The sequence below is a fragment of the Ruditapes philippinarum genome, unplaced genomic scaffold (genome assembly GCF_026571515.1).
Source record: "Ruditapes philippinarum isolate M1 unplaced genomic scaffold, ASM2657151v2 ctg5532_1_1_1_1, whole genome shotgun sequence".
Classification (NCBI taxonomy): Eukaryota; Metazoa; Mollusca; class Bivalvia; order Venerida; family Veneridae; genus Ruditapes; species Ruditapes philippinarum.
Genome location: NW_026866158.1, coordinates 47,406 through 62,481, shown reverse-complemented (window position 1 = coordinate 62,481; position 15,076 = coordinate 47,406). Strand labels below are relative to the sequence as shown.

Sequence of the window (15,076 nt, the reverse complement as noted above, 5' to 3'; positions counted from 1 at the left end):
CATAAAATCCTAGAAAACATAAAAGTTATTTTAATTTCGAACACCAGTTTACTATATTTGGGTTATTTTCAAAATCACTTTTCAACAATTTATAAACTCTACCTACATTTTTGTTTTCATTACTACACAATATTTTCATCCAAAATTTTACAATATTGAAAAGATGTCTACAATGAAATGATATTCTACCAAGTTCTCCATAAATAAAATCATTTTGTGTAGTTTGTAATGATACTGTTCTCTATCTAGAAAAAAACTGCTCAATAAGTATTTAGTTTTGCTGCTGGTTAACATCTATCCTTCGCCTTTATCGGGAGGGAGTTTTACTTTCAGTGGGATGGTTAGACTCACTGGGTAAAATATGGTATACAATATCCTGTGAGGTTGCCAGTAAAATTTCTATTACTGCTATGATTGAGAAAATATTTACTTATTACTCATAACAATGTACATTCTATTATATATTCTAAGTATCATATTGTACTTTGTGTTACCATGATCACGTGACGTGATAATTGTTTTATTTATCTATATGCATGGCGATGTACTATGTACAAGTCTAAATAAAACGTATGTTCTGTCCTGTTCTGTTCCTAAGGGGTTTTTGTGTCGGATGAAATCATGATCAACCTTCGCCTTCCCTTTTCCAAAGGTAAGTCTGGCTTAATCATTTAATTAAACACGCATGCTATACATGCTTATTATATGTGACGACTGACTTCTTTACAGTTGCCTGCAGTAACTACTAGTATTTTATCTGATGCATTGGCTATTTCATCAACATCTAAACAACAAAGATCAGTAAACAGTATTATGACCATTTAAATATGACAACAATAATAATTACATCTAATTTATTGAGTATATAGAATTACTGAGTATATAGACGTAACATGAGATTCTGGCGTATAAAGTATATTACTAATTTAATTCAATTTGTTGCACTCTTGTTTCTCTCATAGTATAAAATCACAGTGAAACTGTATAAATTAGAGAATTCCATTAGCAGACCTTTGGTTGTCGTTTCGCCACTTCTAATATCGATCCCACATTTTCATATATAGATATATAGGCTATTTTTTATCTATTATTAAAGTCTAGTCACTGTACAATTTTTGCATATAAAACTAAAGTAAAACTTATCAAATAAAGTACATTGCCAATCATGCATCACTAACAACAATAAACTTCCATCTTACAGGAAAAATAACTAAATTATAACTTATATATACAGAAGGAGAGATAATTATTATATACATCATGACTTTTTTAAAAGCCAGCTACAAATAAATAAAATTGGTTGTTTTGAATGAGAATCTAATGAAACTAATGCTGGAATGTTTAAAGTTAACTTTTACCCGGCATAATATATTAAACAAACTTTTCTTGTATTGCATTAAAGAAAATGTCCATTGTAAGAGGCATTCCAAAAGCTAAAAAAAAACAAGCATTTTCCAGTACAGTCTGATTAAGAAAGGTTTGTCTAACTTTACACTGGTTCTCCTATCTCCACTTATAATCACAGTGTTGACAATAGTAATTGAAAATTATATTAAATGTACAAGATTTCTGAATATACTTGAAACTGTTTAAGCATTAATTATTATACAAATGTGTCTGAAATATACATTACTGGTTAAAATAGTGCTTATTGTATTCATTAATATTGTATCACTAATTAATATAATATCCTAATAATATGCATTAATAATTAACAAGGAAATTAATAATATTAACAATTATAATGTTAAAGCATTAATTTGTAAAGAAATATCATGAATGCATGAAAATAATTATGAAAGCAAATAAAATATTATATATTTGTAAACACTGCTTTTTATAAATAAACTTGTATACTAAAAATTAGATTACTATTTAAGCATTCATAAATAAAGAAATATGTAAATCTGCAAATTTATCAATTAATAAGAAATATTCTGGTATAAAAAATTACTTGAGAATGCTTTTCTCTGTACTTCATACATCTAATGTAAAGTTATCAAAATTCTAAAGTCAATTTGTTTGTAACAGTGGTCACATACACATAGCAACATAAACTCATTTTTGTAACAGTAATCTTTTAAAATAATAAGGGAATACATATGGTTAGCCACGTGTTACAACTATTCTGGGAATACAGCAACTGTATGTGGAGAATACAGCAATTGTTTTGGAAAATACAGCATTTTTTTTGTGCACAATGTATACAGCAATTCTTTTTGGACAATACGGCTATTTTTTGAGATACAGCAATTGTTTGTGGAGATAACAGCAACTTAACTGGTAAAAATGCACCACATGTTTGTAAACTATATGTTTTTACATATGTAAGACATATGTGTTTCATATGTTTTGAAAAATCTTTGTTTAAGAAGATGATTTTTTCGTATGTAAAATAAAATATGTGAAACCAGGACCATATGAAAAAATGTAAACAAACATATGTTGAACTCATGGTTATCACATGCTTTCATATGAATAAGTTATCGTATGTTTTAATATATGTGAACTTCCATGTGTTTTTATGTTAAATTTTATGGATCATATATTTTGCAAGATTTGCACAATGAACATTCATAATGAGATTCACAAATTCTTAGAAGATTCTTGATACCTGCATGTATATATGTGGAGTATACAGCAATTAAATGTGGAAAACAAGCAAATTAGAGTAATATAATAAAGCTATCTATATACCCTTAATCTGAATTTCATAAATGGACTGGTCTCCTTATATTTATTGGACCAATGTTTTATCAATTTTGATGAATATTTGAAGTTGGTCGTCCAACAATAACAAACCTGGTCAGACTACACAGATGTGCTGGCTGCCTGGCTTTATATTGATGGACAAGGCTAATCACTTCCGTGTATAGAAGGATGAGGGTTAATAAACAAATGCTTTCACAAAACTAAGTCCACTGTAGAACTGCAGACAGCTCCAAAAGTAAAACTTGACAAAGTATGATAATTAAATCAACTTCCCTGTGAATAGCACCAACAACCATATCAGTCATTGAGGTATGTTTAACCTAACAAGCTATTTACTTCAGCATATTTTCAAACATTGGTCTGGCCAGACTAGTGTCAATTTTTTCAACTAATGTAACATTAGGTGATTTCTTCAATGAACCTCGCCAATCAACTACCATCATTCCACGTGTATACTTTCCATGCAGCTCAACTGTAGCAAACACATCTTTTGTTTCTTGAATTATTTTTGGGTTGATTACAGTTGCTATGGCATTGAGATCACATGACCTATATATAGGATTTTTGTTCACTTCCCTCTGTCTGTAGACAGCTAATCTGCAGGCAGCTTTATTGAACCTTCCTTTCGAAGTGTCTGTTTGGATCCACTTGTCAAACCACTCCTGCAATAACGTGAAAGATATTATCTCTTATAGCATCAAATCTTGTATTATTGACACACACTAAGTTTCCTATATGTCTGACTAGAATTTCGTAAACCAGAGAAATTTAACATAAATATAGTATTTATTGTTGAACTGGGTCATAGATATTTGAGTTCAACAAAATTTAATGCAAGTTCGCACATTACATAATATTCAGATATTATCTTGATAATAGAGTTACTTATATTACAGAGTTTGTATATACAGTTAGCTATATCATTTTCATTCACAGTAAAAGAAGATTGGAGTTGGTTATCCCATAATCAAATATCTGCTTAAATTACAGATTTTGTTTGTTTGTTTGGTTTGGTTTATGCCACACCAACACAATTCAGGTCATATTGCACTGCAACAGGAAAGATGATTTAGGCTTACATAAGGTGTTACAAACTTAAAGCAACATCAGGGATGCAGGGATAAACAGTGGCTGCAATTCTGATGCCTTACCCTTAAAGGCAACCTCTAAGCCACATTGAACAAGGCAACTCCTCAATCACAAGGTATAAATAAATGCAGATAAATTGTTGTATTTTAACATATAATTTCAGCAAAAAAAGGAAACATAAAAAAGATCATACTTCAAAAAACAGAGTCTAAAAAAATCATACTTCAAAGAACAGAGTCTGTAAAAGCATTCCATTGACTTAAACCTTATAAAACGTTTATTTTAGCAAGCTGACAAAGTATTGCAGTAGATAAAAAATTGTGATCTGTAGTGTAATCAACATTTTCCATGATCATTGTAGCTCCCTTACTGACCCTTTGTGATCAGGTGAGCTAGTAAAATGTAGTAAATATTACACACAATGCTCCATATTTCTTAAACAGACATCCACAATGTGCTATTCCTTCTATAAAACATACCCAAGGATGTCCAGCAGCAGATGTGAGATTTATTTCCCATGGGAACAGTGTAATGGGTACACATAATTCATTGAGAACAACAAAAGCAGCATCAGGATCACAAGCAAAATTGAACTCCCCACACAGTGTACTATTACCTCTTCCTAGAACAAAATTTAACCTTCAATATGTGAAAACAAATGAATTTAATTCCTCTACATTATTTTGTAGATAAGAACCAATATCTGACAAGAATCTGTGCAGCTTTTACATTAATCTAAACCACAATATTTAACATGAGACATGTATGTTGACATTTGTGGCTGAATCTTGGACCTTTTATCAAACATAATACCAAACCAACTGGAAACTGCTACAGAGTTGGGCATTTTTTCCCCCAAATAATTCAGATTGATGTTGGACAGAAATACATCCTAATGTTCATTATGTATACATTTATATGTCATATAGAACAGTAACTTTGTTGTTTGTTTTGGGTTTCACGTCACATCAACACAGTATAAGTCATAATCATGCTAATATAGTGGCTATAATAACTTGTAAAGTAAGACCAGTCTAAACATCCATGCCCTCAATTAGTATATCTAAACCATTTTCTAGAGTAATTAAATAAATACATCTGTAAAGTTTCTGTGGATTAACTACTGTCAATGTTGAGGTATAATCATTAACTTATAAGTTAAAGTGCAAAAACAAATAAAGAGTTTGGGTCTTGGGCAATGAACTACATTTATGATATAAACCATGACAAGTAAGTGATTTCAAACAATTAACTGGAGTGGATAATGAGATATGAAGATGCATGCTGCCCAGATCTAAATTTAACTCCAATGCCGACACCAGGGGGAAAAGAATAGCCCTAATATTTGTAGAATAGAATTACTTTATTTAAAATTGGAAAATTTCCAATTTTAAGCAGGGTTTTTTCAACAATAAGCACAGTAAAGTGAAACTAGAGTTTAATGCAAGCAATGCTTAAGTCACAATTCCCTTTGAACCTTTCCCAAACAGCACATTTATTATATACAAGTACTGAAATTAATTTGAAATTGTTTACTATTAGTTTAAGAATTTCTGAATTAGCTGGAACTGATTGGCTAGCTTATAGATTGATTGGGCTGGATAAGCAGTGCAGTCTGGCTGATTATTGCTGGTAGAAATAAGTGCCAGAAGTGCTTGATTATTCCAACAATGTTTTTTATGCAGTATTACCTACCCAAGGTAACCCTGCATTCTGTTCATAATAATTTATCATTATTTTTTTCTGTATTCTGTCCAACACAATAAATGCTGACTCAGGATCACTATAAAAATTAAACTCTGCACAAGGTGATACACGTCCAGTTGCTAAAATGTAAAACACATTGAAACCACTTAATATTTTTGTTAATATCTGACTGAAAAATGAATTGCTAAAAAATGCAGAAATGTAATAATATACAATGCTTTAGTTTACATGGTTATAATCAAATCTAACATTTACATCAGAAAACAAGAAAAGCTAAATGTATCCTTATGAATACACATTATTTGATAATCATAAACATTTACCTTGTGTATTACCACCCATTATTGATATCCTTCTCAATTTCTTGCCAAAGTCTGGATCTTGTTTCAAAGCTATAGCAATGTTGGTGAGAGGTGCTAGAGCAACAAGTGTTATCTCCCCTGAAAATTTACATTAAGATATAATAAGAACATCAATTATTTGTAACTTCTTTCCTTTTTAACATCTGAAAGACAGACCTTGGTATTAAGCAAATTAGTTAATTCTGAACTATTAAGGTTTGACTTTTTAAAAACTTTCTACCTTGCTATGTTCATATTATTTCAGAAACATGATAGCAAATGTTTTTTATCACTGAAGTCATTTTTAAAAATGTACATCAATTATAACCATAGTGTTACTGTCAAATTTTAGTTCAACTCTTTACGTTGGTTATCATTTTTCCTACAAGATACATATATAATATTGCCTCAACTCCAAGATACTGGCTTAATGCTGTTAACCATGGGCTATAAAGCCTTTGTCTAGAGGCTTTGTGTTTTCAATGTTACTACACAGTGCACACACAACTTGCAAACAATATATACCTGGCTAACAATGGATACCTGACTAACAATAGATACCTGACTAACAATATACATGTACCTGACTTACAATATACCTGACTAACAATGGATACCTGACTTACAATATACCTGACTTACAGTATACCTGACTAACAATATACATGTACCTGACTTACAATATACCTGACTAACAATGGATACCTGACTAACAATATACCTGACTAACAATGGATACCTGACTAACAATATACCTGACTAACAATATACCTGACTAACAATATACCTGACTAACAATATACCTGACTAACAATATACCTGACTGACAGTGGATACCTGACTAACAATATACCTGACTAACAATATACCTGACTTACAATATACCTGACTAACAATATACCTGACTAACAATATACCTGACTAACAATGGATACCTGACTAACAATGGATACCTGACTAACAATATACCTGACTTACAATATACCTGACTTACAATATACCTGACTGACAATGGATACCTGACTAACAATATACCTGACTAACAATATACCTGACTTACAATATACCTGACTTACAATATACCTGACTTACAATATACCTGACTGACAATATACCTGACTTACAATATACCTGACTAACAATATACCTGACTGACAATATACCTGACTAACAATGGATACCTGACTAACAATGGATACCTGACTGACAATATACCTGACTAACAATATACCCGACTAACAATATACCTGACTAACAATGGATACCTGACTAACAATATACCTGACTAACAATATACCTGACTTAACAATATACCTGACTAGCAATATACCTGACTTACAATGGATACCTGACTTACAATATACCTGACTTACAATATACCTGACTTACAATATACCTGACTAACAATATACCTGACTAACAATATACCTGACTTACAATATACCTGACTAACAATATACCTGACTGACAATATACCTGACTAACAATGGATACCTGACTTACAATATACCTGACTTACAATATACCTGACTAACAATATACCTGACTAAGAATATACCTGACTAACAATATACCTGACTTACAATATACCTGACTAACAATAGATACAGCTAACAATGGATACCTGACTTACAATATACCTGACTGACAGTGGATACCTGACTTACAATATACCTGACTTACAATATACCTGACTAACAATATACCTGACTAACAATATACCTGACTAACAATGGATACCTGACTTACAATATACCTGACTTACAATATACCTGACTAACAATATACCTGACTAAGAATATACCTGACTAACAATATACCTGACTTACAATATACCTGACTAACAATAGATACAGCTAACAATGGATACCTGACTTACAATATACCTGACTGACAGTGGATACCTGACTTACAATATACCTGACTTACAATATACCTGACTAACAATATACCTGACTAACAATATACCTGACTTACAATATACCTGACTAACAATAGATACAGCTAACAATGGATACCTGACTAACAATGGATACCTGACTTACAATATACCTGACTGACAATTTACCTGACTAACAATATACCTGACTAACAATAGATACAGCTAACAATGGATACCTGACTAACAATGGATACCTGACTTACAATATACCTGACTGACAATAGATACAGCTAACAATGGATACCTGACTTACAATATACCTGACTGACAGTGGATACCTGACTTACAATATACCTGACTTACAATTTACCTGACTTACAATATACCTGACTAACAATAGATACAGCTAACAATGGATACCTGACTTACAATATACCTGACTGACAGTGGATACCTGACTTACAATATACCTGACTTACAATATACCTGACTTACAATATACCTGACTAACAATATACCTGACTTACAATATACCTGACTAACAATAGATACAGCTAACAATGGATACCTGACTAACAATGGATACCTGACTTACAATATATCTGACTAACAATAGATACAGCTAACAATGGATACCTGACTAACAATATACCTGACTAACAATATACCAGACTAACAATATACCAGACTGACAATATACCTGACTATCAAAGGATACCTGACTAACAATATACCTGACTTACAATATACCTGACTAACAATAGATACAGCTAACAATGGATACCTGACTTACAATATACCTGACTGACAGTGGATACCTGACTTACAATATACCTGACTGACAGTGGATACCTGACTTACAATATACCTGACTTACAATATACCTGACTTACAATATACCTGACTAACAATATACCTGACTTACAATATACCTGACTAACAATAGATACAGCTAACAATGGATACCTGACTAACAATGGATACCTGACTTACAATATATCTGACTAACAATAGATACAGCTAACAATGGATACCTGACTAACAATATACCTGACTAACAATATACCAGACTAACAATATACCAGACTGACAATATACCTGACTATCAAAGGATACCTGACTTACAATATACCTGACTAACAATGGATGCCTTACTAACATTGAATACCTGACTAACAATATACCTGACTAACAATATACCCGACTGACATTGAATACCTGACTAACAATGGATACCTGACTAACAATATACTCGAATTACAATGAATACCTGACTAACAATATACTTGACTGACATTGAATACCTGACTAACAATATACTTGACTGACATTGAATACCTGACTAACAATATACTTGACTGACATTGAATACCTGACTAACAATTGATACCTGGATATTCATTCACAAGTCTCAGTAATGCTGATACTGCATGCTCCTTCTGTATTTTATCTAAACTCACTTCAATGTCAAGGTTGGCATCACCTAGACCATCGTTACCATGGTAATGTGTTGCCTCTATACCCTCATCAACAAGAGAAATATTTGCACCTTTGTACACAGGAACCTATAATTAGACCAATAGTTCATATATTGTTAATTACATTCTATATTGTTTATATGTCATTTTCAAGACACAACAAAGTATAAATAAGAATGCTAAATCACAACATTGAAGAATACTTTCCTTGAATTAATACGACAGCATCTTAATAGTGTCTTTACCTCAAAATATGTGGTACTGTAAATAAAAACATGCACAATTACAATACTCCTACATGAGTGAATCATATCAGATATTGCAATATTTCTCATCAAAACATATCATTCAATATTTTTTTTAATTCTATAGTTCAGAACATTTCATTAATTTAAACAAATTACTAGATATATGACCCATGATATAATTAATCATTCCCCCACCCCTCCGATACAGCATAAGCAACAGTTTAACTCTTTTTTTTTCATTCTCTTGAATTGTCATATCGCCATATAACACATTCCCTCGAAACTAGCAGGACGCGTGTGAATCATGAATAATTGAATGAGTAATCAACTTTACACTATTAACAAGTGATGCATTTTACACCAGAAAAGCTCACTAATGTAAAATTCTTTTTATAATTTAATACAGAATACCTCCTGTAATTGCATACAGAAAATCTGGACTAAACTAACCGACTTTTTTCTTCTGGAGAAAAGGCCTATCAAAATAACCACAATACACTCTGACAATGTTAGAACTCTACAAATACAAGATGTTGAATTTAATACGAAAGAAAAACTCTATATACATTCTTCAGTTTAAAATATATACTGAAATACTTTAATATTTCACACGAATGCTGCAAATTTCTTTATTGTTTTGTGTAGGAAATTATAAAAGGTTTTGTGAGTCTGAAATCCAAAATTAAGATACAATTTTGAAATCTTTCATTCATGCTTATACCAGCTAATACCATCATGCAAAACAATTTATCAGTCAGTCATTCACAATTGACATGAAATAATAATAGGAGCATACATGAGAAAGGCAACATGCTTACAAACAATGTCCTCTTACATCAAGTCTATCACACACAGAGAGAACCTTTAGAGTGTTCACACACACTTGATCTACATCAACATTACCAGCAACACATGTGATGGCTACAACTTGTATATCTGGACGAGATAAGGCTAGCATTATAGCCTGGGCATCATCCACACCAGTGTCTACATCAATTATATACTTCTCACCCATAACTGTAACAGTTAATTATCTTTATTTAATACATAATAGTAGGGCAATATAGAAAACTATCTTTTAATATACACATTTACTGCAGTAATGTCAGTGATTTTTATCATTTAATTGGGAAGAGGCCTTAGCCACTTGATTTTGGGGAAAAATCGCTAAAATTGCTAATTTGGGAAGTAAAACAGCAGGTTTAAGTTCAGATTTTTGGGAAAACTGCATGATTTTAAAGAAAATTTCAATTGGGAAGAGACCTTTTATAGGAGTTTGTTATATTAAAGCAGGAAAATCCTGTATGTGTACATGCATGTGCAAGAAAAAAACAGAGTAGAATAAAATCACACGCTTCAGTTACTTAGTCTTTGAGAATTATAAGTTCCAAAACAATAAATGCACTGAAGGAGACTAAATACTTTTACTTTGAGGTTTACAGGTAAAAGCACTGCTCACTAATTTAGGAGAAAATATATTACGCAGCCCAGGGTAACTCTGCATCAGCAGAGCTACAACAGTACTCTAAGGGTCCCAGGTTTGAGTCTCATTCAGACTGCCTAAAGTTCTCAATCTTTAACAATTGACTTGCAATGTGTGGCTCTTGGAGGTATAATTATCTCAAGAGTGATTTGTCACTGTAACCATTTTAAATAATGACAAATTTCAATATAGAGGGAGAATGTGGCAGCATGAATTGTTCATTAATTGGGAAGCCAAGAGAAAATTATATTAGAACTATGAATTAATTATATACCGGTAACATATTTTATAGCATACTGTGGGTACAACAGTTATTCTTTTGCAAAATTAGCAAACTGTGACAACTAGAAATAAAAATGTTTCACTTTACTAATTGTTGTAATTATAATAATTGTATAAAGTAACATGTGATTAAAATATTAGGTGTGGAAATAGAAATAATAATGAAAAACCGATTTCTGTTGTTTTGCAAAATTAATAAGACTTTTATTATTTAAATTATTAATATTATAATATGTATCTGGGACATGTCAGAAATAAGCACACACATTTTTGTCATTGAAAGTAAAATAGTATATATTTTGTCATGTCTGTAATTGAAAGAGTTTAAGGCATTGATTGATAAACTTATACTCTTCATCTACATAGATGACACATCTTAATATTTTGTAGATTCTATAAAAAAACAACAGCTTAAATTACCTTTAATTCTTTTGTGTACTAAATAATTATATTACTGTTAAGAGTATTTTCCCTTGATCTTAAATGAAGCCAAAGATTTCAAAACACCAACAATAAGTGACACTTGCTAGATTTTTTTCTATTATACCAATGAAAACAAGTTTAAAAAGCATCTCTACACTGCATCAGATGAAAGCATCCAACATGTTCCATGAAACAGCTGTCAGTCATTTAAGACAGCACACTCAACTTTTCTTAGTGCTTAATAGTTAATTAAAAGACTGGATAATGTAGAAACTAACAGAGGAAGGTTTCATTCCAAAAAAGTACAAATTGACAAAGTGTTTAGTCTTGGATATTGACCAAATGCCTAAGTTCTCAAAAGTTTAAATTTCATTAAAAGCCCATGCCAGTGTCTTGGACAGTGACCTTTAATTATGACCTTAAAGACGTGTGTTTAGTTTCAAGTAAATAATAACCTTCAGTAGTTTTGAACATTGATGTTGCATGCAAAACATTAAACAAGAATTTTCTAATTTCACAAAAGAATTTTTAAATTCATGTCAGAGTTATGGGCCTTGGACAGTGTCCTAATGTCAAATTTTTCAATATGTTCCAAATAAAACCTTCATTAATAGTTTTGAACATAATTGTTGCATACAGAATTTAAATTAATAATTCTCTTAGTTGGCAAAGGGACATAATTCAATTCAAATCCATGTCAGAGTTATGGGCCATGGATAGTAAGCTTAAATTATAATCCCAAAGAAATTAGTTGACAAAGGGCAATAATTCAGCTAAAGCCATGCTTCATCAACTAGCCTTGGATAATAACCTTCCATTGTGATCTCAAATAATTGTGTGAAGTTACTAGCAAAATAAATCTTCTATGCGTGGTTAATGAGATATGATTTTTACAAGACATTGCATGTCAAACTTTAACAGACTTGTGATAGATCCACTATTATTCTTTGAAGCTATTAATTTTGTTTTAAATAAAATATGCAAAAACTTAAAAAAATAGGGGTTTTCAAATACAAATAGAAGCATGACTTTCGATACTGTGACCTTATCTCCTGTCAAGACTGAAATTACCTTTGAACTTACAGTGTCTGACAACTACAGAATGATAGGGAACCTTATAGCTATATAACTTTATATTATATGTTGATACCTGAAATGTAACATGTATACGGAGTCTGTGAAGAATAAAAGAGGAGAACAAGTGTGTATAATGGCCCATGTCATTTTGGGCAGTAATTATTCAGCTATTGTTATTTGTCATTAAGCAATTGACACTTCATTTTTGTGCTACAAGCATTGCGGAAAACATTTTCCATATTTGAACTGGTCCCCTTTAATTTGACCATAATTTGAAAAGGTAACTTTGAGCTTTTAGTTATCAATTTTTTTTCATATTTCTTTCCATTGAATAGCTAATCATATTCATTTACTGTATTAAAGATCAGAGGTGATAATCAACAACACACATATATATTTTTAAAGACTTTATTTAAGATCAATATATCTTTCAATAGAGAAATGGTTGAGGCATCAGCTATAATCTAAATTAGGATAACATGTCAGGCATCGACATTAGCGGTGGTCCGTTGGTCCGAGACCACTTGATTTTGGCAAGGACCACCTAATTTTAAAACCCACTGGTCCGTCGGACCACTTGAATTTTCTGGTTGATGCAAGGCTCATTTGGGAGAATGGCGATTTGGTCAAAAACATGTTATATAATTTTGTTTAAAATCTATGTTCGATGTACATGTATATGGTTCATTTGTGATATAAATTAGGTACAAAATTCATTCAAATGGTGCTAGTAATTATGCATCGTCTGATAACCACGGCGGAACCATTAACATTTATTGTTATGTTACATGTTAATCAACCGTGAGTATCCGATGATGGTAATTATATGATATTGGCCTAAACGTTTAATTTCAGATACTTGAATAACGGCAGCAAATGAAGGGAACTGGAAAAAATACATCTAGTAATTCTATGCTATTTATCTTTATTTTAACTGTTTAACGATAAAAGATCTGTTTCTTCTAGAGTTAAAAATATTTAAAAGGTTAAAAATACCCAATGTCAAAAATGAATATCAAGCAACAAGCAACAGGGAGGTAAAATTCTGTATTATAAATCTGCGAGAAAAATAAGATAAGTTATTTGTAAATAATAACGTTGTCATTAGTTTAATAATTTAGAAATATTTCCTTGTTTCAAAGACAAGAATAAGATAATTTTATTAGTTCCATTAAAAATGTTAATCTATAAAAGATACTATGTTATTATCAATGATTATAAGACTTACCACGAATCAGCAATGAATATTTATTAACAGTAAAGAAAACAACAGACACAAATGGTTTCCACTATTCCCTAACTTGAGTTGAGGGAGAAATCACTTTAATATAAAAGTTAACATAAATAAGAGCTCTGTTGTGTATTTTTGACTGAGATAAAAACAAATAAACAAATAACTCTACGATAAAATACCTACTTACTTGCTCTCCCTTTTCTGATTAGATGAAAAATATATATCTAAAAATATCTGTTTTCTTTAAAGGTTAATAATACATCTTTGTCATAAAGTTTAAACATTTTTTTCTACATTTGCAGTAAAATGATAATTATAATAATGATAACTGACCACCTGACTTCTGGAAGGACCACCTAACTTTCAAATCTAGTGGTCCGGCGTAACACCTGCTAAAAATGTTAGTGTCGAGGCCTGCATGTTCTTTCAATTTTGGAAGGAAATCAATTCATTCAACAAAAAAACTTGGTCTTTGGCTGTTCGATTTAAGTACCTTACATGAAGGACTACTTAACAGTTACAGTCTATAAAGGCGAAACAAAAACCTAATAACACTATACACACTGGAACTAAAAGACAGCAACCTTTTCCAGTCAGTATAGAGCCAGACATGCCTGCGTGTTTGTACTGACTGTCCAGATGTCTGGCTGATAAATTAAGTATTCAGATAATGAAATCAACTTTACTACTAAAACTAATAGATTTCTAAAACATAAAGCTGTACAAGTTCATTTTACAAATTACAAATTTAAATTATTAATTATATTAAATAAAATAACTTAAACCAGCTCTAATGATGACATGTTGTATTCCTCCATTTTCTTCTTATTTTTATTAATTAAACTGAATACATTTAAAGATACATTCTTTGTTCTTCTATACAATTGTACAAAGTTATACAGATGAGTAATACATGTACACATTTCAGCAGATTAACATGATTCATCATTTTATTTATAAAATGTTTTCTACTTTTCTGGATTTATTTTTGAGATGAAACTGGCACATAAATAAACCAGATTACATGACAGCAAAAGCAATAACAGATCTTGAAATTTAGAAAAAATCAAAGCCTTGGTTTGAAATTTGTTTAAAAGCAAAATTAAAATTAATTCTACAT

The 15,076-nt window shown here is 31.1% G+C and overlaps 1 protein-coding gene across 4 annotated transcripts; it reads right to left on the bottom strand.

The window, feature by feature from the left end:
- Positions 1-840: 840 nt before the first annotated feature.
- LOC132731491 (nucleoside hydrolase-like) lies at positions 841-11,453 on the bottom strand. Of its 4 annotated transcripts, XM_060717685.1 has the most exons (7): positions 10,276-11,453; positions 9,908-9,974; positions 9,122-9,296; positions 5,832-5,948; positions 5,497-5,627; positions 4,281-4,423; positions 3,234-3,374 (listed from the first exon to the last, which is right to left on the bottom strand). In XM_060717685.1, exons 1-6 carry the CDS (start codon positions 10,470-10,472, stop codon positions 4,310-4,312), a joined length of 801 nt encoding a protein of 266 aa, XP_060573668.1. In that variant the 5' UTR covers positions 10,473-11,453; the 3' UTR covers positions 3,234-3,374; positions 4,281-4,309. The 4 variants fall into 4 exon arrangements, with proteins under 4 accessions (XP_060573666.1, XP_060573664.1, XP_060573667.1 ...); XM_060717683.1 differs by lacking the exon at positions 4,281-4,423 and having other exon boundaries at positions 841-3,374; positions 10,276-11,433; XM_060717681.1 differs by lacking the exon at positions 5,497-5,627 and having other exon boundaries at positions 841-3,374; positions 10,276-11,410.
- Between the last annotated feature and the right edge of the window lie 3,623 nt (positions 11,454-15,076).